The sequence below is a fragment of the Convolutriloba macropyga genome, chromosome 7 (genome assembly GCF_964194025.1).
Source record: "Convolutriloba macropyga chromosome 7, txConMacr16.3, whole genome shotgun sequence".
NCBI classification, from domain to species: Eukaryota; Metazoa; Xenacoelomorpha; order Acoela; family Convolutidae; genus Convolutriloba; species Convolutriloba macropyga.
In genome coordinates this window covers 8989150-9016290 of record NC_134474.1, presented here as the reverse complement: position 1 = coordinate 9016290, position 27141 = coordinate 8989150, and the positions used below count along the sequence as shown (strand labels likewise).

General features: G+C 34.3%; 1 protein-coding gene across 1 annotated transcript in view; it reads right to left on the bottom strand.

The window, feature by feature from the left end:
• Positions 1 to 27141, bottom strand: part of LOC142342933 (protocadherin Fat 1-like) — a 191100-nt gene that overhangs the window by 130375 nt on the left and 33584 nt on the right. The window contains exons 12-20 of the mRNA XM_075394612.1: positions 12214 to 12311; positions 7009 to 8421; positions 6315 to 6498; positions 5598 to 5780; positions 5070 to 5191; positions 4358 to 4493; positions 3571 to 3718; positions 2760 to 3037; positions 295 to 824 (exon numbers count right to left, since the gene is read on the bottom strand). Of these exons, the coding sequence (XP_075250727.1) occupies positions 295 to 824; positions 2760 to 3037; positions 3571 to 3718; positions 4358 to 4493; positions 5070 to 5191; positions 5598 to 5780; positions 6315 to 6498; positions 7009 to 8421; positions 12214 to 12311 (3092 nt within the window). The remainder of the gene's footprint in view (positions 1 to 294; positions 825 to 2759; positions 3038 to 3570; positions 3719 to 4357; positions 4494 to 5069; positions 5192 to 5597; positions 5781 to 6314; positions 6499 to 7008; positions 8422 to 12213; positions 12312 to 27141) is intronic.

Genomic DNA, 27141 nt, shown 5'->3' with positions numbered 1-27141 from the left:
AACTTGCTTCAGCGTGCGGGAGACGGCGCTGTAGCGTTACCAAGACGTTTCGGATCAAGTCATTAGAGTTTAGTTTGTAACAACATAAAGGCTTAAACTGAAAAAAAAATAAAAAATTTGTTGGTACAAGTTTCATTTGACTTTTGTCGAACGATCAATAATTAAATTTAAAAAAAAGAAAAATTGAAATCAGTCAGACGAAAAAATGATCCAGAGCCAGGTAGCAAAAAATGATCAAGACCAAAACTGATTCAAAATTTTTTTAAGAACCATTTAAAAATAAAATTAGGGAACCTGAATGACTGAAAACCCGACTGGAATTGGCTCGTACAACACAGCATGATAAGCAGCTCTTTCAAACTTCGGACTTTGATCATTTATGTCCTTCACAGCAATGTGCACATTCGTAAAAGCATGCTTGCCCATAGCGTCCGAGACCATAACCCGCAAGACCCGAACCAACTCCGGATCTTCTCGGTCTATTGGGGTTCTGAGGTACAGCTCCCCTGTTTTCGGGTCTATTCTGTACATTTTGGACGCCTGGTCGCCAATTATGGAGTACGTAAGTTCAGAACAAATGCCTTTGTCTTCGTCGAATGCTTCGACTTTGAAAAATGGTTCCAGAATATGACGCTCTGAATGTTCTGTGATGTCTTCTGGTATGTAGAGATCTGGGCTTTTGAACTTGGGCACGTTTCTGTTGATAGTTCCGACGTGGATTTGAACCGGGGCTATTTTTGTATGTACTGTATCTGATGCAGTAACTGTTAAACTGTAGAATGAATTCAGTTCTAAATTCGCAGAGTTGTCGATGTATAGAAGACCTGAAAAATAATGCCAAAATTAACCAATCAAAATACTGAAAAAAAAATAGTTTGGAAACAAGCAAAAATTTGCGTTCACAGCTCAGCATTTTTCGAGAAGCGATTCTCAGAAATTGCCTAAGATTCAGTGAAGTCAACCGTAATTTCTCTTCGTCACAAAAGATAGCGGCCCGAGACCTTTTTCGCTGAGCATGCTCGACCATACTGGCTTAAGTTTCATAACCCTTCAATAAATTAGATGGGCGAAGCGAGGTTGAATCTTGTTCAAAGGTTTAACCCTACCCCACCCTCCACATTATTGCCCCACTATAACAAATTGGGGGCTAAATTCTACTTAAGGCAGACATATTATCGTTGTGGATTTCAACAGTTATAGTTTTTATAAGTTGAAAAAAAAACAATTAGAAGAAGAATTCATTTATCTGTTTAAAAAATAAAAACATAAACCAACTAATGTCGGAAGAATTTCTCTCGAACGACAGGCGGGTGGAAAAACATTTAAGCACTGCGTGATTCGAACCACTGACCACCCGCTCCCTAACCAGAAGCACTGCCCACCCGTCTATCAGACCCTTTTTGTTGCGGTGCTGCAACCGATTTTTTTTATTAGCAACAAGCTTTACTTCGGAGTGAGAGCAATAGAGATCACTCAAAAATGAAGAACGAAAGCGTGAAAAAGTCACTTGAGAAGTCAAAGAATGTTCTAAAAGAAAGCACAAAAACGGTCAAGCGAAAAATTTGCATAAAAAAGACAAACTTCGTTCAAGAGCAATTAATATATTAATAAAAAATTATATCTCCATTTGGCACAGAGAGGACACCAGAGGGATAAAAGTGATTCACCTAAAGACGCCCCAGGAAACAAGCAACTGAGGAGCATCCCCCCCCCCAGCTTAGTGATATTCGCACCCCCCCCCCCCCCCCCCCCCAGCTTAGATATTATTCGCACCGTCCACACGCACGTGCTATATTTGTACATAAAGATTTACTATGTAATGTGCTCTGTTACTGGGGGGTCATAACGTACGGGGGGGGGGGGGGGGGGGGCAAACGGAAAAGATCCAAGACCTGCAAGGACACTGTAGCATGCTTTCTCAGCATTCCATTCATAACTGTGAACAATCACTTGAAATGAACAGTCACTTTAAACTGATCAGTTTCTATTTAGAAGCCAAGGTCAAATTTACTGTCACTAAAAGTAAATTTATTTTGCACTCTTCAAATATTTGTCCACTTCTCAAACATTACGTTTGATCAATCTTCTTTGTATTCGCAATAAACAAATCAGAGTTCTGATGGATTTTGTGATCGTCCTATTTCAAGATCTGATCTGCGCATAAACCATTTGCCTAACTCAGGCAGTCACAATCGCACGTGCGAGGCATCAAAGAGTTTTAAATATTCAAGGGTAAAAAACAGAGGATAAAAAAATCACGACACAGCTGAAATCAGTCAAATGAGTTGCATTTAAGTCATTAGAAATGTGGAAAAATACGCACTCGAAGAAAATACGCTTTTATCGTGCATTTGATTTCGTTGTCGTAACAGTCGCCGAATAACTTAGTCGCGCTCTCCCACTAGCAAAAATCTTTTTGAAACGTTCGCAACTGTTGACCGGAAGCGGGTCAATTTTTACCCCTTTCAGTTCTCTAAGTTAGAACATAAATGCTAGCCTTCCTTGGGCCTTGTACTCCGCACTCAGTCGCAACCACCCTCGCGTTAGGTCAATAAGTCCCTCGGGAGAACAAGGTTTACGTTCTAAAATATAGTTAGCAATTAAGCCAAATGCATATAAAATTCTTAAGGTACTAAAAAACAATTAAAGATGTTCGTTTCTTACCGCAGCTACGAAAAGGAAACAACTTCCTTTAAATTAATTTTTCCTCAACGAGAAATAGAGTTTTCCTCAAAATTTTGACTCCAGTAATAATTCACCTTTTTTCCTCTCAACGTGGAAGAGGTCCTGATCATTTCCACTTTTGATCTCGTAGAACAAGGAATCCCGGTTCACAACGTCGAGGTCATACGCCTCCACTTTTCCCAGACAGAACAAACTCCCTCCCCCTCCCCCTCCTGCTCCTGACTCGTCAAGTCTGAGGGAGTAATGTGAGTGGTAGAAATCAGGGGTGCAGTCGTTAATGTCGTCAACTGATATGATCACATTTGTGACGTCAAAGTATTTCGTATCGTGCACTTGTACCAGAAGCGAGTAGCTGAGAATCAAAGAAATTATTTTAGACAAAAAATTTTTAAAAAATCTAATCTTTTTTCAACACTCTCTGAATACATTACGTTAAACAGCTACTCTAATATCTTTTATCCTTATTTATGGACAAAAAACTATAATCTCACACATGATATTTTTGTATGAGTATAACTCACTACTGTGAAAAAATAGAACAAAGCTGTATTAAGATAAGTTCTCGGATGAATCGAAGAATAAGGTCATACCAATTTCGGTTACTGGCTGTAAACAAGTAACGGATATTTTCCGTTTGTGCCCCCCCCCCCCGCCGCCCCCAGGTTAATGGGTGCATGCTATTTGCACCCCCAAGACGAACGTGCCATATTTTTTACAGCACGATTTACTAAGTAATAACACGTGCTCTGTAACTGGGGGTGCATACAGTACGGGGGGGGGGGGGGGGGGGGGGGCACAAACAGAAAAGATGCCAAATAACAATTCTAGATTAAATTTATTCCAGTTTCGGCTACTGATTTAATGTTACCAAAGAACTATTCTAACTGTGAGACTTTTTCCCTGTCGAGATGTCGTTTGGTGGTGATCTCTCCACTGCTCTTGTTGATCTGGAAGCTCTGGCTACCAGCAGATGATGGGATTATGACGTACTGAAGAGCTGCATTCCGTCCAGAGTCAGCATCGTGAGCCACAACTGGAAATACACATTCCCGGGTCACCCAAAATCACATATCATAGAACGGACCTTCAAAATTATTGAAAAAATATCGATTTTTTTTAGGTTTCTGATCAAAATGCCACTATAAGTTTCGTTTTATGGAAAGTTTCCATAAGATAATTTGATCAACTATTTTAGTGACACCATATTATGGACATAAATGGCGATTGAAGAGCATTGCCCACCCAAAACCGTAATATTCGATAATTAAAAAGTTAATACTGGCAGTTCTGAATTTGAGTTTTCCGGTAACAACCCAACTATGGTGTTAGCTAACTCCATAGACTTCTACAGATTCAGAGTTTATTAGTAGTAGAGAATTCGGGTATGTTTCCCTGGGCTTCAATTTGTGCCCCTGTGTCAGTCCAGTTTCAGTTGTCAAGTTTTTTCCAATTGTTACAATTGTCACATCTGCAAATTATACGCCAAGAGCATTTGTTTGTTAGGCTGAATTGAGTTGGGATAGAAGACTCAAACCTACTATCTCCAGAACCGCGGCCAGGCCTGCTACCGTTGCACCAATGCTCTTCTCACGTATTATCTTTGTTAGCTTTATATACCACAAGCTGGGTAATTACATCCCTAACGGAGTTGTAAAATCAATTGATACAGTACCTGTCATAACTTTGGTGCCGGGTGCTGCGCCCTCTGATATTGAGGCCCTGTAAACCGGTCTGTCAAATTCGGGCGGGGAGTCGTTAGAGTCCACCACAATCACATTAAGTCTCGCATTTGAATGCACGTGACCAACCTGAAATTTAATGTTGAACAGAAATAATTGCAAAGCTGTGAAAACGGTCCAAAAAGAGGGACAATTATTGCAAAAAATTGATCACAAAACGAAGTTCTCAACATCTAAGAGCTCAGTAAATGAGGAAAAATAAACACTCGCAGGGTCCGGTTTAACAATTCCGTTTTTAATATAAATTAAATTAAAATCTCCAATAATTCACAAAGTAATTTTAATTTTGATTGATGATTTAATTCTTAGATAATTTTGAGAGCCTAAAATTTATCTTACTTTTACTTTACTTATAAATTGAAGAGTTTACTCTACTTTTAAATTGAAGGGTTTGCTTTACTTATAAATTGAAGGGTTACTTTACTTATAAATTTTTCAAATGATATATTGTTTGATTTATAATTTGACAGCCTGTATATATATATATATATATGTGTGTGTGTGTGTGTGTGTGTGTGTGTGTGTGTGTGTGTGTGTGTGTGTGTGTGTGTGCCAGAATTAATGCGTCAATCAAAATCAGAATTACTTTCTCTTTGTTGTCAGTTGTGAATTAATTATGGAAAATTGAGTAGTAACAACACATACCTTACTGTCCCAGGCGCGTATGGTGAGTGTGTATTTCTGAGGACCCTGTTCAAAGTCTAATCTGGAAGTAATTGAGACCCAACCGGTGAGGAAGTTGATGTCAAACTGCTGATCACGATCACCTGGTAGGAAAAAAATATGATCACACTAAAAAACTTTATTCTCCCCACTAAATTCTTGATAAATTAATATTTTTCATATGCGGGGTACGACAATATAAAACACAGTATTTATTGTCTATGGTGGTTAATTGAGGTTCAATTAATGTTATTGACTATTGTTTATTGCTATCAAAAAGAAGGGGTCGTTCCATTATAGCCCCCCCCCCCCCCAACTTGGTGGTCTAATATCACATATCCCCCATCACTATAATTATACCATTGCGGGCTATGATTTTGTGTGTGTGTGTGTGTGTGTGTGTGTGTGTGTGTGTGTGTGTGTGTGTGTGTGTGTGTATGGGGGGGGGGTTATATTAGGAAAGACCCGAAATACGACTAAAAAGTTACAAAGCACCGAATTTCAACTGACCCTGTTCGATGGTGTAGAATATTCTAGAAGCATCAGCACTGACTGCTTCGAACTGTGCAATCTGGGCATTGAGGGCAGTGTCTTCAGGAACTGTCACTGTTATCTCACTCTTTGTAAACATAGGAGCCTCTTGCGGCATGAACTCAATCGTCACATTCGCTGAGCTGCGCATTGATTCGTTATCTGAACAGAAAATGATCAGTGAATACTGAACAGAGAAAAATACATTGATTAGTTGTCTGATCAGAAATTGATGCATTGATTCGTTGTCTGATCAGAAATTGATGCATTGATTCGTTGTCTGATCAGAAATTGATGCATTGATTCGTTGTCTGATCAGAAATTAATGCATTGATTCGTTGTCTGATCAGAAACTAATGCATCATTCGTCGTCTGATCAGAAATTAATGCATTGATTTGTCGACTAAGCATAGAAATATAAAAAATAGAACAAAACCACCAATATAGCACTGTTGGCTTAATTCGCTATCGAACAGGTTCACCGATTTCAAGTCAACATTTTTAAAGCTAATAAAATTTTCAAAAAAGTTTTGTTTTTTGTATAACCACACGCTCAATGGATGCATATCAACTGCCACTACAAGTTACCATCGCCCTAAGGACACAGAATGACGTGTTCTATGACAGGACACAAATTGCAGTCCATAAATGGTCCAAACTTTTTAACCCATTTATTTCTATGCGGAGTATACTAACTTTTGTTCCATGCCTCCACAACCAACACTTGATGTAGATCATGCTGGAGCAGATTGGTGGGAATGTGGTTGCGAGTGTAGAGAGATCCGTCTTTGAGGTCAACCTCGAATAGAGAGAGGAAGTTAGAGGTCACCCTGTAGAACACCACCCCGTTTTCACCCTCGTCACGGTCAACAGCTGTCACCTATAATGAAAAAGAAAAACACTTTGAAAGAGAAAAACACTTTGAAAGAGAAAAACACTTTGAAAGAGAAAAACACTTTGAAAGAGAAAAACACTTAGAGAAAAAAACTAGAATGAAAGAGAAAAAAAAAACAAAAAAAAACATGAAAGAGAATATGCATATCAATTATTCCAGTCCCACTCTGCGACATTTTGAATCTGTACCCTTGTGTCGGGGGGGGGGGGGGGGGGCGAGGTCACCAGTCCCTTAAGCAGTTAAGATTTATGCTCTATACTATACTTGGTACCATTTTTTCAGTAACAAAAAGAGAAAAAAACAATAACTTCAAATTTATCAATTCGCAATCCGTCAGCTACCAGTTTTCCGTGAAAAGCGTCTGTCGCTAAACTTAAAGAAAATAATGATTGGGGACAAACAAATTGTTCGTAATGGCAAAAAACTCGACCATTGTCTTTATAATTTTTACTGGCTGAAAAAGCCTATTAAAGAAGCGAACAAACAATATCATACCTGTCCAATAAGAGTCGACTTTGGTGACCCAGCTTTGACCCCGTATCTGTAAGGCAGCCGCACAAACTCAGGCGCGTTGTCATTCACATCTTGAACTTTGACCTCTACCAAAATTAGCGCCCTATGCGCAACACCAACCATTCTCATCTCAACTTGCACGAAATACTTCGACTTCTTCTCACGGTCGAAAACTTTGCCTTCTTTCGTAGTTATAATTCCATTCGACAACCCAATTGTGAAAAGATCCACATTATTTCGCAACCGGTACAGTTTCGTGCTTTTTTCGTACTTTTTCTTGACAATAATTTGCACCACCGATTGTATGGCTGTTGTATTTTCTTTAATACTAACGTTGTAGTGAGATTTTTCTAGAATAAAATTTCCTAAAGCTTCTTGAACAGTAATATGGACGGTAACCAACGCTGATAAAGGTTCAATCGGAAAGTCCAGAACCTGGACAGTTAGAGAATAGCTTCTTCGCATACTTCGGCTAGCGGACGCTGTGATCATACCCGTTTCAGAATCGATCTTGAACAAATTATCATCAGCATCGCTGTTGACAATCGAGTATTTAAACTTGGTCATAGCCGGGCTATCACGATCGAAAGCTTTCGTTTGTCCGACTATAACCCCGTCGTAAGTAGGTTGATAAAGCACAATTGAATAAGCTGGCAATTCAAATTTAGGCTTGCAATCGTTTTTATCGGTAATTGTGATATTAACAATTGCATCGTTTAAAGCAAACAAAGGCGAATTGCCCAAATCATGAGCTGAAACTTTAAAAGTGAAAAATTGTTTTTCTTCAAAATCCAAAACTGTTTTAGTTCGCAGACTTCCAGTATTTGGATCAATTGTGAAGTTTTTCTTAGCGTGCTCGTCTAAAATATCGAAAACAATTCGACCATTATTTCCCGAATCATTATCAGTTGCTTTTACTAACAAAATTTTCATTTGTTCCTCAGTACTCAAAATAACGGTTCCCTGAGGCACACCCTCACTGACGATTCCGTTAAAGAAGGTCCGATCAAAACTTGGGTGATTGTCATTTATATCGATTAAATTAATCTTAACAAATGTGTACGCTTTCAATCCTGCCGCGTTCGTAGCTTCAACTTCAAGTTTGTAACTTCGCTTCACCTCAAAGTCTAAGTTCTGCCTAACATAGATAGCACCAGTGCTCGGGTTTATATCGAAAACTTCGTCTTTGTCACCCGAAACAATCGAAAAGCGAACTGTCGAATGGCAAACTACAGGCACGAGGAAGACGAAAGAACCGAACGGTTTATTTTCTTCAATGCTAACTTCGTATTGTGACTGGTCGAATAACGGAGGAGAGTTTTCACCTGTTACAATTGTGATTCTGACAATAGCTGGGGTCTCGGAGTATTTTTGCGTTTTGTCTGAAGCGCTGATCTAAAAAGCAGCAAACGAGAGATAATCTTTTGGGTCTTTAGGTTCACCCCCCAGCTGAATGGTCAGATAACCCATAGCCCCCCCCCCCCAATCATGGTAATAATACCATAATGAGGGCTATAATTTCATAGGGAGAGGGCTATAAAGAGATTTTTCAGATTTAAAATGTGGATAGATATGATATAACATTCGAAGATCATGATAAAAAAGACTAATATTTGAAAGTTAAACTTGCTACACATAAAGGCAATATAGGTAAAGTCCGACAAAACATCGTACACGAAAAATGCCGCAAAACTCAAAACACTTCAGAACAAATTTAACGTACGTACACCTAACTCAGGTCAAAATTTAGAATGAAAATATTGTATTCCATTGGAAAAGTTATAACACCATTTTGGAAAACTAACTGGAACAGACAGGACAAAAATTGAGAGAAAAACTCAAAGAAATTCTGAGAATAACTGGCATCAGAGAAAAGGTTCAAACAGAAGAAAACACTGTTTGAAAACCTGATCCTAAAACAACTTTCAACCAGTCTGAAGTGACTCATTACATTCTACTTTCAAAACCTGCCTCAATAAAGGAAAATATCCCTCCCAATGGAAGGAAAGTGTTATTACACCAATGTATAAGGACGGGAGCAAGTCTGCCATCCATAACTACAGACCAATAAATTGTCTGAGATAAGGTTCAAACAGAAGAAAACGCTCACCATGAGAGGGCAACTGAAAAACCACATTTATTATTTCACTTTGGAGGAAACTGAAAACATTGGCGTTTGAGTTGATGTAGTTTTAAACCAGCGAAAGGCACATAAGACATTGCAACAATGACTAGGCGACAAAGTAGAATGAAGTGCAACAGATCCGGTCAAAAACTAAAAATAATTTAATGCAAAGATGCAACTTTGAGTTACATTAAATTAAGCCTAATTACAAACCAGATGAGACCTGTCGATAATTATACTCAGAAAAAAAAACATTGAAAAGAAATATAAGTAGGGGTATAATTAAAAACTTTATTTAACTATTTAAACTTTATTAAAAACAAATAAAAACAATATATTAAGAAAGGATATTCAAAAAGGGTTGCTTAATAAATTAATAGTAGCTTATTATAGAAAAAAAATCATCTATGATCATCTATCATCTTTGAGAAACGAAAACAGGCAAGATGATTATTAAAGAGTGGGGATTAAAATGATGAAAAATTGGGCTGAAACGTTGTTTCAAACTTATTACACAACAAACAACGTTTATGTGTATATGAATACGAACAAAGTTCGGATAATAACATAACGTTTGGTCTGGGACATAATCAAAAAGCCGTAACTTGTCTCAAATGACCGAAATAAGAACTAAAGCTTTCAAAATTTTCGAACCAAAATTATCTTAGAAGCTTTGTCAAAAAAGGACAAGGACATAATGTTCCGACCCCACTCATCTACATTTTGATTTGTCTTCAAAAAGAGGAAGAGATATAAAACTTTCAAAAATTTAAATTTATCTCGAAAAAAAAACTGGTACATGAATGAAGCAGTTGATTTAAACACAAGCCATTAAACGAACTATACACTGCCAATTTAGAGGGCAGATGAGATATGCCATTAACAAGAGTAAGAGACAAAACAAACAAAAAGTCAAACAACAAAACCAAACATTAATTACGACCAATAATCAAGGTATAGATTTTAAAAACAAAAATTAAAAGAAATCAAATAAGCAAAATCAAATAAGCAAAAACATTGATCCACCCAAGCAAAAAATTAACAGAAATCAAAAAAGAAGAACTAAAAAGCCGGAAACGTTAAAAAAAACAATGATATTTCTGAAAACAGAGAAAATCGAGAAAACAATTAGCTCTGGACTTAAACATTTGAACAAGTACATTTGAAAAACCATTAGCTATTCACTAAAAACTCTAAAAATTCTCAAATGCGCCTTCTTTCAATGCCGTTATTGTGATACGTGTTCGGTCATTAGCGTAAAAAGGTGTTAAGACAATTAAGGCAAATGTACAAAAATAAAAAAAAAACGGAACAAAGCAAAAAAATATGACAACTCTGAGCCAAAAAACCATTTCCGAAAACATAAAACGCAGTGATTTCTAAATTGCAAGTGAAAAAAGATGCGACCTCTCTGCTGGAACTGAGCTACAAGTTGACAGAAATAACATAAAAACATGACAGAAGCTCAAAAATCCACTAGTTTTGTTTTTGAAACAAATTTTTTTGAAAGTCATAAAAACGATGAACTGTCAACTGAAAGAACTAAATAAACTAGCTTTCAACTCCATGAGACGCCAACGGGAATGTCATCAGCAGGATTACGTCTTAAAAACAGAAAGTATCAGCAAATGAAAAAGACACAAATTAAAAAAAAACAATACGCAAACAAAGTGTTTATGAAGCTGTAAAAACTATGAGCTTCTCACTGAATATTTGAAATATGTTCACCACAGTTGCACGTACAAAAAGATCTGATCTGTCGGTAATTAGGCAAAAATAAAGTCATTCAGGAAATACATAATTTGACGAAAATAGTCAATAATTAAAAAATAATTGATAAGTTTTTGATAATTAATAGGATGAAACCGGCCAATATTTAATTCCGGAACACACTCATAGCAAAAAAAAAGTAATAGCAGACAATTTTTAAGTTTGATAAGACTGTGTCCACATTTTTTAGGTTTGTACTTCAGGCTAACCTGAAAAACAAAGATTGAAAAAAGGCGAAATTTTGAAAAATTAAAATTTAGCCAAACTGTTTGCAAAAATTTTGGATCGAATTTTTCAACACCTTTATTCTGTCTTAAAAATTAAAACAATAAACACTTTTGTGAAAAATTTTAACATATTTTTGTTTTCAACATAAGTTTTTAAGTCTATATTCTACGCTCAACGGGCTTTCTAACGGTACCATTCACAACTCTCTACGATCAATATATCGATCGGCCAAAATTGACTGAACAAAAAAAACTGTTTGAGTGTATAGTTCCTCCCCCACCAAGGTGCATCTGAACAAAAAGTCTTGAAGTTCCTCTTTTTAGTCGAATTCTAGAAGCCGAGTTTTGAATTGAAAAAGTGTGGGCAATATGAAAATCTCCCGTTTTTCCTCAAAAAACGGGTGGGGAAAACTAAAATAGAAAAAGCAAAAGGAAAGGAATGGCCAATTTCAAGCTAAATTTTACGCTAAATTAGGCCAGGCTTGCGCCATTTCAGTGGATAAAATTTCTGAATTTTGACCAATTTTTCTGACCAAAGAGTTAAGACAATATTGCGTGAAATTGGGAACTATTCCCGCCTATTTGATAAATAATTATACACATTCATAATGGTACATCACAGTTGCAGAAGCAACTGGATCTTCTGATAATCAAACAATGTAATCTGAAAAGATTACTAGTTTGTTGTTCACAGATTATTATTACAAACGTCAAAAATTGGCTCATTTTCATTGTATCCTTTTTCACAATTTGGTGGTAATAGAACCAAATGCTCCCAGTACGGCAATTTTACCAGGCAATATTCGAAGGTGCTATTTCATTCGCCTGAGTAGCACATACTAATGAGCGTTTTACATTGAAAATAGTCTGTGTATCCTTAAAAGTTATGGGTTAATGATGGTCATAATGTACGGGGGATCAAAAGTTTTCCATAATTTTTTGAGGTTTTTCTTGGGGCGGGGGTGGAAAGACGCAAAAAAAGTTAATGCGTGCTAAATGAATATGCTGTAAGAATGTGTTGCAAGAATATGGTGTATAAAATTTGGTGTAAAAATATAATCTAACCCTGAGTTCATAAGTGTGTCCAACCATGGTCTGGTTCAGTTCCACTGCCAACATGACTTCTCCTGTCTCGTAGTCCACACTAAAGTAGTTGTTGCTTGCTGAAACAAAAAAAAATCTTCAAAACTAATCTATCGACTTTGGCCAATAACTCTAAGAATTTCACAAAAAACTCCAAGAACTTCGATAACGTCTAACAATCTGATTAATTATACATTTTAAGAAGCTTTGATCAAAATGGAGATAGTTGTTTGCAAAATATTTAAAAAAAGGGTTGTCTCGTGGTAAAATTGCGCATTGTAATAGCCAGATTGCAAGTTTCTAAGTTTTCGTGAAAATTTTCTGGCTATCAATGCAGACTTTCAGAAGATCTCCATTAAGTTAGTAAAGGCATTAAGACTATAATATAAACAAGGAGGCTGGGTAATGTGCGTTCGCACATAAAGTTCCGACCCCGCTCATCTACATTTTTCACTTAATTTTCTAATAAATGAGGAAGAGACAAAAAAATCAACATATCAACATATCGTTCAGCAAACTACTAAAAGAATAAAACAATCTACTCTAGAGGGCCTAGGAGACCTGTGGCTACCATAATATGAATCCATCTTTTGAAAACCACTAATAACCAAATCAAAATGGCATCAGATAAAAATTATACTAAGAAGATTAACCGGTAGTTTTTGGAACAAAATATAGGACTTTTCCTCAATGCGACTTGGCAACAGTGGCAAAAGTTTATTAAAACATTGCTTTTTTTAAAAAAAAGAATTAAATTCGAGCTGATTAGAAACATTGCGCATCAAACGAAATCATTGAGAGAGTCTTTTATACCTCAATAGAGAGCGACTGAGGCCTTTCATTATCCAGGATATGTCATACGACTACAAAAAGAACGAAAAATACATGCAAAAACGAAAAATTTGCACGAAAAACTATGCACGAAAACGATGTCCCCCAGATCAATTAAAATTAATCTGATCAACAAAAGCTATAAAAATCTTCGTTTGCAATTTTTGCAGGTGACAACATTTGTAAGTCAAATGAAGCCCATTATTGTGATACTGTGAAAAGAAAACAAAAACCTACAAAAAAGGGGGCAAATTTGCAAAAATCACAAAAATTGGTTTTATGAAAACTGGTTGTTCCATCAAGACAGACAATTCGGGGAAAATAAAACCAGAATTGTATACAGAGATGCTGAGCTACAACTTAACAGAAATAAAATTGGCAGATCTCAAAAAATCTATCTATTTTTTTAAAAAAAAAAAACAAATATTTTTAAAATTCATAGCCAACAAAAGCTTTCGACTAAAAGAGTAGACAGTTTGTCTTGCAACTACGTGGAAAACTAATTGCGACTGTATTTAAAGAGACCAAATCATAAAATTATAAAATAACATTATATACAATCTGAACCAGTAAGTTTCACAAACAACTTTACGAAACCACACTTTTGAAGCCATTAAATTTAACCGCGATTAACCATAAGATATTAACCGCAAGATTATAAAATCTTCATTTGCGTCTCCTTTGATCATCATAACATCTTTTTGCAAACAGACCATCACAAAATTACAACAAAAAGAACCACAAAAACTGGAAAGTATCTACACTTCTTAAAATTCTTCTGAAACAAATTGTCTAAGCCCTGAAGACATCATTTAAAAAGTTTAAACAACAGAAAAATTATTTTGTTTGATTCAACAAAACAATCAAAAGAGCTCTAAATAATCAGGCTAATTTACGAAAATGATACAACATTGTAAAATACGAAAAAATACGCAAACCAGAACAAAAAGGGATAAGTTGAAGAATAATATTACTCTTTTTTTAATAAAAATCGAAAGTCAAAACAGCCATTAGTAATTTACCAATATCAGTTACTTAAGTTCACTTGTTTATCTAGAGTTGACCACTGAGACCTTTAATTACACAATATTCGGCATATGACAACAAAAATTAACAACAAATAAAGGGCAAAAATAAAAATTAATTTCTGCAAGAGAACGGTGTCGCAGCCCTCCAGACCATATGTTATAAAAACAAAAGTAATGTTCAGTTTCAAATGTTGTCAAGATTTTTTCAGTTAGATTGTAAAATAAGGTGACATTTTACAAAAGAAACAAAAACAACAGCAAAATTGGGCAATTATGCACAAAGATCAGAAAAATTTGTATGAAAACTCGTAGTAACAAAAGCAAGAAGACCTTCTGTTAAAACGATAGGAAACAAAGTTAGTTTTTATTCTATAAAGAGGAAAAATTGACCTGTACTTACTGAGAGTAAGCAAAATGTTGACTAAAGTAATATAAAAAAACGACAAAATCAAAAAAATCACAGAAATTTCCTTAAAACAGATACATTCAATAATATAAGAGACATTAGGTAACAACCAAAAATAGAACAAGTTCATTTGCACCTCATGAGGAAGAGATTGAGATCTCCGAGTGGTTAAACTTAAAAATCAGACTGCCAAAAGAATAACAATTGAAGGCAAAAGACAAGAATTCAGTTAAATTTTACTAAAACTCTTCCTCAAAGCCATAAAAACCCTTTGGTTCTCTGAAAACCAACTGTATCAACATTTGGTCTCAAATTTACGTAAATTGGTGCTGTCATTGACGGAGCCGTAAATCAAAAATATTGTCAGTAATTAACATTAAAAAAAAGCAAAATATTTTGAAAAAAGGCAGCATCAAAATAAAAACCAAAAAGTCTCAGATTCTAAGAGTCCATGATATTATCAAACCTCTCCCTGATTTTGTCAAGCGCCCAGCAAGCCGACCAAATGTTCAAGTTATTTGCGAATTGGACCAATTGTTGAATGGAATTCTTCAAATATTGAAAAAAAAAGATGCATTTTGTATAATTATCGAGTGCAATCTGTAAAAAACGGCAAAGTTTTCATTCCCGAAGAATTTCATGCGGCGCCTAATTGCAACTAGCGCTCTTTTTGAGATTAAGAAGTCTGTGTTAAGGTTTTTTAGTTCACTAAGTCTGGCAAACTTTAACAAAGTGGACCAAGAAAGCATATTTTGTGCCATTTTTGATGAAAAAAGTTTGAATTTTGAAAATTTTATGAAAAAATTTTAGCCAAAAAAAAATTCAATCAAACAATTCAGCAACGCTATTCTATCTCTAACAGTAACAACAACACTTTGCCGTTAAAAATTTTAACTTATTTTGAATTATATGAGCAAAATTGTGCCAAAATTTAGCAAAAATTACTGAAAATGTGAACAAAAATAGTCGAATGTTCACAAAACTTTAAGCCTGGATAACTCCCTGCTAAACTCGAAAATCAAAAAAAATTTTTAATTCCGTATTCTACACTGGATGGGCTTTTTAATGATACCACTCACAATTCTCTACGATGAATATATCGGTCGGCCAAAATTGACTGAACAAAAAAAAAATCCAGTTGAGTATATAGTTCCTCCCTCCCCACTAAAGTGGGGGTCGGAACAATAAACTACTTAAAAACATCTTTTCGGCACCTGCGTCGGTATCTATACCACTTCTGCTTCCAAAAAATTCTCAGCACTTCAATTGAACACTTCGTTTGAAAACATAATTTGAGCGCAACTTTTCTATCGGAATCAATCAATAAGCTAATCTGATCATTGACTAATTCATTCTATTTTTTTAGTAAATTTAGGTAAATTCGCGAAGCTCAGTATATTGAATGTTCTATTTCTATCGCTAATTAGAGGCTCAGCAATATATGCTAGAAATGATTTCAAGAGTACGACGAAAGACATGTAGCTGCAAGATCTGATATTTTTTGGACTGTCATATTGTTTTATTTTGAGGAAATCTTGAAAAATTGGTATCATCCCGCAGGTCATGAAAAACTGAAACGAACCTAGTGAAAACATCTTTGAACTTTTAATTCCAGGAAAACTGAGGCGCAAGCTTCCCAAAATTATCAACACTTCAGAAATTTGGACGCTTTGTAACGTTTTAAAAAACGCTTAAAATGATACAGATATATTATAAGATGATCTTAAAACTAATAATTATATTTTTTCTCAAAATAAAACAAACTCAATCGTTTTTCAACGGTATGCTAAAAAAAGAAAACGAAACTTGGGTGAAAAAGAGTTAAAAGAGTTAGAAAAAGAGTTTTAAAAAATTCTAATTGCTGTTCTGAAATCATATTGATCAATCGAAGCGCTCATCTCCCACTCAAAACACATCTTCTAGTACGAGTGCTTCTGTTTGTGATTTTCACGACAAGTTAAATTTATATTAACTAGTTTTAGGGACAATTTCAATTAATTAGTTTAACTTAGAAAACCTTGTAAAATTGTTCCGAATTGAAAAAGAAATTCGGCAAAATCTGCTTTTAAAAGGAACCATTTTCATAAAAGCATAAAATTGTTTTATCCAAATGTCCCATTTCCTATAATTTTTGCTTAAACTCAACTAAAAGTTTTCACTGCAACAAAACTGCAATATTCTTTCATGTGTAATTAAATTAACACGAATTGGGAGGGTATGCCAAAAATTAATTTTACTTGATTCTTATTTTTTTTGCAGAAATGCAAAAAAGCTGTGAGGCTGAGACGCTCATCAAGCAAAACTAAAAAATGTTTAGTTTTGTTTGATGAGTTTTGTTCGATTTATTAACGTTCAAACTATTAACCACTCATCAAAGTTTTGCAATTATGTATTCTTGACACCAGAGAGAAAGCTGTCACCGCCACTTTATGAGCACCAAAAATCAAACATAACCGAATAATGTCTGGAGCGGTGGACGGCTTCAGAGGTGGACGGAGGCGCCTCAGAGTTCAAAAAATTGCCTCCACCCCATGAAATTTTGCTCGCTCAGCAGTTTGCGTAAATCAATTACTTAAAATCTACTAAAACTCCAACAGAACAGCCCAGTGACGACTTTAGGTTCCCGGGCTTTACCAGTTTATTCCCGTTATGAGGACGGAAAGTAAAATCGTTTGGCAAAAAAATTGCAAAAAATAGGCCAACAGGGATCATGTAATTGCTAGAAACTTTGTTTGTGAGCAATTAATAATGCGCAAAATATGATATTACAAAAAAAAGTTTATCGTGAAAAAACGTAGATAAAAACTAAGACCAAAAAAGGTATAACTATCAGACACTTCCACCAGGTCATTCGAGTTCATATCAATCAAAATTTCCAACACTATAGAAGAAATTTGTATTAAAATTGTATTTATAAATTATTTGAAATTAATCCACTAATTAGCGTTTCTGAGTTTGTGCCATGAAATCATTTAAATGCATCGACGCTAGCCAACTTCATGATTTAATCGATTGTCAAATTGCGTTCGATAACAGCCATAAAGCCGTTTCGAATTCATCATTTAATTTTAACTCGGACAGGATTTTCGACTATCTTATCTGAAGTTTTGTATCAAATCATGTTAACCAAATGCGATTATAGCATAACCTGGACATTACAAGTTAAACATTGCACAGTTAGATAATTTGTAATGCCAGATTGAACATTAGTAGTATTGTTTCTACAAAGACGGCACTAGAAAGCGAAATATTTGAAGAGAGAGTTGGAATTATTGATTTCATGGGCAACTAATTGGTCATAAATCACGCGCAGCTGGCTCTTATGGACATCGGTCACATTTTACCCTCACAGCATGGCTTAAATCCAGCAGAAATTGTTGTGAAATCTAAAGAATGAAACAAGACTTGAGAACTAGAGAGATCTAAATTGTGAAATAAAGAGCAAGAACCAACAAGACATATGTTGGAACAGAAAAGGTGTATTCACAATTACACAAATCTAGGATTAGTGTGTGTTTGTGTCATAAAATGATAAGGCCACTTTTGAAACACATTTGCGTTTAATTTAACAACATTCGACTCAATTTATGACCAAATATTGCAGATCACACAAGAGCAATATGTACACATAGTCTTCTAAGGCTCCAAATGCAAACATGCAAAACCGTCGAAGTGTTTATTAGCATAACTAGAACCTTCAAACTTATCAACTAAAATTTTCTTAATTTTTTTGCAAAAGCCTAATTGGACAAACACAAAAACTTGAAAATTTTATTCTTAAGAAGTTGTTTGAAAGATGAATTAATTTGAATTTAAGCTTTTTTTTCAAAATTGCAAACAAAAAATAATTTCGGATAGCTTTTTGTTGACAGCATCGAAAAATTACAAAAAACAAAAACAAAATACTAAATTGATTACTAAAACTTACTATATAACTATGGATAATAACTAGCTCGACATGCAATTTCGTCGGCTCGGTTTACCAGAACTTTCGGCCATCAGATGCAAACCAATTTTGACCAGCAACAAACGTGGGCTGAAGATTAACTGGTGAATATAACTAGCACACTCGCCAGATTAGCCCGCATAACTAAGTTAAAGATTAGGATATAAATTATTCACACTGTTTTGCTACCCGGACCCAAAAACCAGACTAACAAAATCAAGATGGGCTTGAAGAGGGTTTATTTGACCACTCAAACACCCCCCCCCCTTCGCCACCGCAAGCAAATTAAAGTTTTAAATCTTTTGTATCATTTTTCACTAACTAGTATATTGACCATAACAGCTAAGCAGAATATTTGCCAATAACGTTTGATATTCGCTTTAGTAGCTGAAGTTGTCAAATACAATTTGGTGTTTAGGTCAAGCGTTTATTTGGTCAACATAAGTCTAAATTGTTTCAATATTTTTGGATTAGGGCCAAAAATTAGCCCAGGTGGACATGCAGCGAAAACTCGAGCCAAATTTGCGTCTGCCAAAATAGCCCCATGCCACGAAGAGTCTGTTCTGTGTTTTTATTTCTTACTTTATGAAGAATTCAGCCTAGACTATTACTGTCAATAACCTTGCCTTCGTTTTATTAGCGATGATCGGTCGAAATAAAAACAAGACATTTTGTCTCCAACATAATTCACCCAACATGAAATGCGAAATATCAAATTTCAACCTTATTACCAACTTATAAAACTAACTAAATATAACTAAACCCACACAAATCTTGACAACATTTTGAAGCCAAACCTTAGGGCTCAGACAGATATTTAGCGTTGCTATGGGCCTTCAAGACCCTGAATTATAAGAATTGAGTTTTAAAATATGGCTGGTTTATCTGCGGTTTCACAAATAACAAAGTTAGTTTGCCTAACACGATCAGATCTTTCATGTTATTAAGACCACGCGAATACCCGCTCCAGTCATTTGCAAATTGACGAAAATTGAAATTTTATGAAAATTTACTCAAGATAAATAGCCCAGTTAATACTTTAAACTACCCCCACACAATATTATAATGCCTGAAAATCGCACATGAAACAGTCAGATTAAAATTTTAGGCATGAAAAAATCCAAGCCGCGTGAATTCACTTTGAAATGTTTGAAAAGATTTCGAAGATTGGGACAGAAAACATGAAATGTGTTTTCTCAATTAACACTAGTTCAAAATTTTGCGTTTACAAGGCAATAGAAAGACAAAGTACATACAAAATTACGGCACAATAACTTCAAAACAAGTGCGTGGGTTTATTTAATAAATCTCGCTAGAATTTCCAACACCAATTTGGAGTTCAATAAATGAAACCCAAAATTAACCCACAGGCTAAAATGACCACAGACAACAAATTTGACGCAAACAGAACTTTTTCGCACGGCGGCCCCGAAAGATAAAAAGAAAAGACAACTTTAAATGTCTAGAAAAACTGAATCACGTGGATAAATTTCAAAGAAAAATTTAACGGCTGATCTTAATTTTAGCTAAGTTACAAAAACTTTATCGGTAGTAAACGTTAACCTAGTTATGTTAGTGGGCTTTATGAAAGTGAATTTCGAAAATACAAGAACCGATTTTGATCAAGAACCAAACAGCAGAAAACAATGATTTGCCACCTATGTTAAGGACCTTATTAACAACAAAATTAGTCAAAATCCTTTAACGCTCTTTTATCAGACAACCCAAAGTGCCCTGAAAATTCAATGTAGTAAATTTTGATCACATTTATGCGAACTTCGCCTTGTGAACTGATCATTTTTGGAAAACTCAGCTAACAATCTGGGTGTCAAAAATCCAGAATGACGATTAAATTTCAAGGTTGTGTATAATGACCTATATAACAGCTATGGTTTGAAATATCAGCTATAACGATAATGGACGAGGATAAAATCAATTAATTAATTAATAATAATAATTTTTATGGTTCCTATGTAATCGCAGCGGAACAGCATTAGGCCACAGCGGCCTGTTCTCAGCTGTCCTTTTTCTTATTAATCCCCACATTTCAGACTGATCTTTTTATGAGCAGAATTGCTCTTTTTTGGTGACTATAGCCACTTTTTTTGCGTCTGCAACTTTCACGTGGTACCATCATTGCAGCCAACATTGGTCAGGCTATGGTCAAGCTGAAAAACAACTAAAAAGCTAATATCAGGACTTCTAAAACGTTCCAATCCAATTTTCTAACAAAAAATTCGCAAACTTAAAGAGCTTAAGCACAAAATTGGCACGTTAGTAAAAAAAATTTTGACAGAAAAAAACCTCCAAAACAACTGTTAAGACTAAATCCTTAAGCCATATAAATGCGGCATATTTTATGTTAACTCCTGTCAACGCACCTCAAATCCAGGTAAACTGTAGAAAATTGACTTTTAAAAAAGTGAAATTTGAGTCATTCCTTTTGGCCAAGCTACAAATTGTTGAAAAAATAACAATTAACAAAAATCCACAACAAACACGAAGCAGAAAGTTTTAGACATCAGAAATCACCAAAAAATTAAACAGGAGAACAAATGGACAGTTTTTGAAAAGCAATTTTAATTTCTAAAAATTAATTCCATAAACCAGCTTTTTTCTTAAAATATGATTTTTTTCATACACTCATCTAACCTAAAATCTTTGCGATAGAAGGCTAGTATAACCTGTTGATCTAAATTCATCACAGACAAAGGTTTTTTCAAACGAAAATTCACTCTCAATTTATCGCATAGTCATTTGTTAAAAAAAAAGCTGATGAAACAGTTATTTCAAACTAGTTTATGGTTGATAAAGATATCTGGCTCTAATAATAAGCATACGCATCAAAACAAAATTTGAATCAAAATAGCATAACAAGACAACAGAATATTAGAACAAGCCTTTTTTCTTAAAATTTGAAAAACTCATGTTCTCTCACTCTGTTTTTCATATAGTCACTTCAACATTATACTGAATGTTAGTTGCGAAAAACCCAACTAACATTTTTACAATTCATTTCTACTGATTGCTGAGGACTGTATTGAGACGAGTCAACAATTACCAAAGCAAAGCGGAAGGAACAAAATTAGTTTTTTTTAAAAAAAAATCCACGACATTTAGTCGCAATAATACTACAAGGAGTTTTAAATGAAGACACCAGTAAAGATATAACAGCTGTGTACAGCGACTTAATGCCTCAAGATTACCCAATTTATCAACTCTCTGAGGACCATGCAGTTCATAGTTTTTAATTCCATGATTCGCTGTAATTCGTTGATAAAATCTTACTCATAGTTTTTTCTCTGTAGTTCTTTTTAATCAATGAAGCCGCGAAACGTTCATCATCAGATTCCATAAAACAATATTTGATAACAACTGTGCAGAAATGATAACATTTTTGATCAATCTTTTTCACTTATAAGTTTATTGTGCATGATCTCTGCAGATTTTCTGGAAGAAAAATTATAAATTTCTCGATATCATTGTTCCCTGTTCTGTTCTGTTCTGTTCAAAAAATCCAACATTGAGATATGAAAACTCAAAGCAACAAGTTGTTTGTTTTTAATCAGATAACAACAAAAACTTCAATGCATACCTAAGAAAACGAAACCAGAACTGTTATGATTTTTTTCTGACGTTGTGTCTGATAATTTAAAAACCAGAATATGCTATTTCATTTGTTTTAAAATTGACTATGTTCTCCAAGTTATTCTTATGAACTTAAATAACTTTGAACCTAAAAATATTAAAATATGTGACACGAATCAACACAAATTGTAACAGCTTATTGAAAAAAAACAGTACAGTAGATAGATTCAAGTTGCTATACAAAAAAAACAAATTATAACTAATGCATTTATACGTTTATAAGTAGAGCATGCAAAAGTTATGATACGTAATTAGAAACAATAACCGCTAACTCATATAAATCTCTTCAACACAGTATATTGTGTTATGTATAAACTAACTTGAAAACGTGTTTTAAGTTTATATATTAGTTATAATAAATTTATTGCCACTATTTAGTCGTAAAATTTTGTTTATACTTGATCGGTAGATCGAAAATTTTGCCAGTCATTGCACGTCTAGACAACTTATGACTAGTACATGTTGTGAAAGATCTCGATTCAAGATCAGTTATGACTAAAAACGGACCACCGCAATTGCAAAAGAAAAAAACATACATTTGCGCTTTCAAGCATTTAAAACTATATTGAATTCTCAGATTAAAAAACGCTGAAAAAATTATAATTCCCCAATTTTGAGAAGAACGAAAAAATGGTGTGAAATGCATGAAAAAGAAAAGTTGTTTAATATCGTATTAGAGTTTTGATTAGTTATGCAAGTATTGCATAATCAAATCAATGAAAACCGTTCCTTTCCCAGGCATAACTTCTTGTGCCCAGCACCTGAATTCACATTTTCGGTCAACGTGTGGGATTAACGTCGCATTAAAACACACTTAAAAAGTTCTTGAAGGGATTCAGTTATTCTTTATCTCTCTGATTACGTAATTGGGTCACGCAACGTGGTGAAAAGTTACGCAACTTATCGTAATCCAACTCAATTTCTGAGTCATACGTTATAGGTGAGATTTATTAGTGAAAAGTTGAACAAAAGGCTGTCAAAGTGGGAAAAAATTGACATTTTGGCGTGGGTTGAAATTTTGTGATCCGTAGGCGACGTGCCCGGAATTAAATTTTTCTGGGATAGTACCCAAAAACAAAGCGGGTAGTGGAGTAACTCAAGTTAATAAACTAGTTAGTAGTAAAAAATAGTACGTTCTAAATGTAAAATGACATAAAAAGCAATTCATTTTCCTTTCAATTTCGATCATATAGCGTCATTATACATTACTCTGCATTAGTTATTGTAAATAATACCACCTACGCGTAATTGAAAATTTAGTAGATTTTTAAGGTTCTTAAAGGAAATTTAAGATAATTTGACAACTGACACAAAAGGGTGGTTAAACCGCATAAATAATTATATAGAGACAATATCCCCATTGTAAGAATACCCAATTGTCCATTTTACAAGATTAGCTTTAACAGAAATGTTGAACAAAGTCAAATTCCACCATTTAGTCTATTTTAGAGAATATAGAAGCAGTTTTTCAAGCAGCCTTTATGGAGCAATAAACTGCTCATTTCAATTCATCGCACACGGCAACAAACTTGGAATTTTAAGACTATTTATTACTCTGAATTTTCAGGAAATATTTAAATTTTATTGCTCCCAAAGTGTGAACAATTCCTTTTCAGGTCATCATTTGAGTAATTCAGCGACGATATTAAGCATAAAAACGTCAGCCATATTTCTAAACTAAATTTTAGATAACTATTTTATAAAATTTTATATTATTTTATTATTTCAATGTCTCAGCATGATTATCCAACGAACCTGCGTGAAATCTTTGAAAGAAATGAAAACTTTTGCATAAACGTGCAAAAATTGGGAATTTATGTACAAATTTGTGGTTCAAAATTGGTATTTGAATTTGAAAAGCAAACTTCAAACACATGAAAAAAATTTGAAAACTCACGCGTTGAAAAATTTAACTTTTTTCACACTTGCGGCGTAAAAATTTGATTGACAGGATGATCAAAGTAAAGAAACGCATTTTGTAAAAGCAATTCAGAGTTTGAAAGCTAACATACAATAGAGTTTATCACATGTAACCGCAGCGTAAAAACTTGAACATTGAATATAAAAGAGAGTTTAATTTGAATTCTGCTACTGCTAATGGCTATCAAAATTTACAGTATTTTATGAATAAATACATGAAAGTTATAAAATAAAAATTTGATAACAATTGTAACGTTGAGTAGACATTATCAAGCTACTTTTGGCGCTCAATACGAGAAATTCGCGTTAGAAAGCATTGTTAGTAAATTCTTTAATTATACTCTGTTTTAAACAAGACTACTGGATATGAACGATTTGAAGTCTTTGCTCAGAAATGATCACGCATGTATAAGAAAATGTTATATCAAGGTTATGATTGATCTTTTAAGGAACCACCTTAGTCAGTACCTCACTTCACATAGCCTCAAAAATTAGAACTGCACTTTACTGAGAAAAAACATTTGTCATCACTAGTCAACTGAATACAACAGTTTTGTTACAGCATGCCAGAATATGCCAGCAAGACTAGGGTATGGGTTCGTAGCCAATCCAGACAAAAACTTCGGGGCGTTCTCAAATTGCAGCCTATTGCGTTGCAAAAACTAGATTTGCTCGAAAAAAAAATAGTCGAAATTGTCACAGTTATCCATGATTACGGTGACAATTCAAACGAAGCCTTTTGAGTAAACAATTGCATAAAAGTCCCTCGCGATACTAATGGTGGATTAAAAACAGAAACTGCAAAATATCTTTTGTCACTAATGTGCATAAAAGTATCAAAGCGTACAAAGCGAATGCTTTGCGCAAAAGTATACGTTTTGCATGAGTCAAAAATCTTAAATTTAAGGCAGCGCTCTAAAATTTTACCCTGAACAGTTTTTCATAATTCTGGATAACTGTTCCAGAATGTTGTCAGCATAAAACTGGTTCATTTCTGAAAAAATAACTTTAATATATGCTGTCATAATCCAATGAATGTGGGCAACAATCGGGCTTGCAAAAAAATTGCAACTTGTCAGCAAATAAAAAAAAAATTGGCACAGCCAGTTAAACATCTGCATCTCACCTTTCTCATCGCAAAATTAGTTCCCGCAATGGAAATCACTGATATAAAGCTTTTAAAGCAGAATTATTTTTTTGCGTTTTGAAATGAATTTATTCATTGAACATAGTAGATCATCATGAACTTTAAAAAATCTCATTAAATGTTTTATTCAGTTGATTTACAAAAGATGTCAGTCTGACACAGCGTTTCAGTGCACCGCAGATCATCCTTTTTGGAGTATGTTGGTGTATCCTCAGAAAATCCTAGTCAGGGACAAAAATCCAGGAACATGGTTGCTGAATTTTCAGACAATGTGCCGTTCCAGAAGTTTTTTCGAATGTTTTCAGCATTCTAGGGTGGAAAAAAGTTTTGAGGAACTCTGCCTACCAAATACGGCGGCTCGCCGCAATATTTACAGCCTTCGACTAACGACGTTTGATTTTATATCCGTTGAAAGAGCCGACAAATAAACAAATCAAAACTTATGAGCTGTCTACTGCTGTCGATCACGACTACAAGCAACCACAACGATGAGATCGTCGCGCATTTATTTTTAAGTAAGATTGGTGTTCATTTTTCCAGTGCATTTTATACGAAAAAGCTAAAACTATAAACAATACGATAAACAAATACAAACATAATAAAAAAAAGAATTGAGGTGCGAATTGTAAAAACTGCGTAATTAGAAACCAGAGAGAAACCAAAATCACAGAAAATAACTTCAAAAAGTAACCGATAAGAGAGGAAACATTGAAGAAACGCTTCCAAAATGTTGATCCTAAAGCTAAAATTCAACCGCTCGTTTAGCAAACTAAACATCCCGTTTAAATTATATGGAATAACTACTTAAATAGCCACAAAATTAAAATCAAAAACAAGTAAAGCCTAATTAAAAATTCAAACGCTTTTCTAAAAACTATTACTTATCTGAAAAAATTATGTGACTATTACATTAAGTTGCGACGCTTTATTAGCAACAGCATTTATCAATTAAAATGAGTCTTCTTTTGATCTCAAGGAGGTTTAGAGTAAACAAATCATATTGACATTGGCGTTAAGTGTCATTTACAGACTGAGGTTAGTCAATTTTATTTAAATATTATCACACAATTCGGTTAAAATAATGAATGTCAGACAAAAAAGCAATAGGTTCAGCATATAATGTGAAGATCAAGAGATTAAATCAATGCAATTAATTTTTTTGAAATTACAGGCTTGTTATAAAAGTCTAAAATATAGATCTCCCAGAAAAAGAGTGGAAATTAGCACTCCTGATTCACTATCTGTAATACAAAAAATTGAAGTAAAATTGTCTAAGAAAAGCCTCAACTAGCAGTCAAGTTTCAATTTTTAAAACTCATAAAAATCCAAAGATTGTATCAAAAGAGATAAAATCTAAAGAGAACAATTAAAGAGACGTCTACAAAACATCAGATAAATGAAGAGAATAGGCTAAGAAACTGAATCAAAATGAATATTTATACATTGCAAGAAAAGTAAAATCATCCACAGAACTCTGCAAATTTTTTAAAACATAGAGAAAAGTAGCTGTAGACATACTAATGTCCACGCTTCGAAGAATAACAAATTATTCATAAATAAATCCAATGAGAGTAAACCAACCCAATTGAAAAACATAAAAATAAAAAAACAATTATTTTAACAAAATTGTGCCCCAAATGTTTGGTTTAACATTTACATTTTAAGAATTACTTCGCAACCATGTGAATAGTTTGCTTCTTAAACTACTAGTATAAAGAAGTTCTAAAACCATGTACTTGTCTCTATATTGGAACACGTTCATGTAATTTGATCGTTTCGCTATTTAATTTCTCCTTGAATTTATTTTGTTTTTTCTTCCGGATTTCTATTGGTAAATTGTTCCACTTTCCCGAGAAACTTCTTATTACTGACCGGTCACTCCATTTGACTGGCAGATATTTTTCGGAGAAAGTTAGACAGCTCGGGAGCTTTCTCTCATCTCATATTTCCCAAGATTTTGAACGACGTTTTTCCGGATATTTGA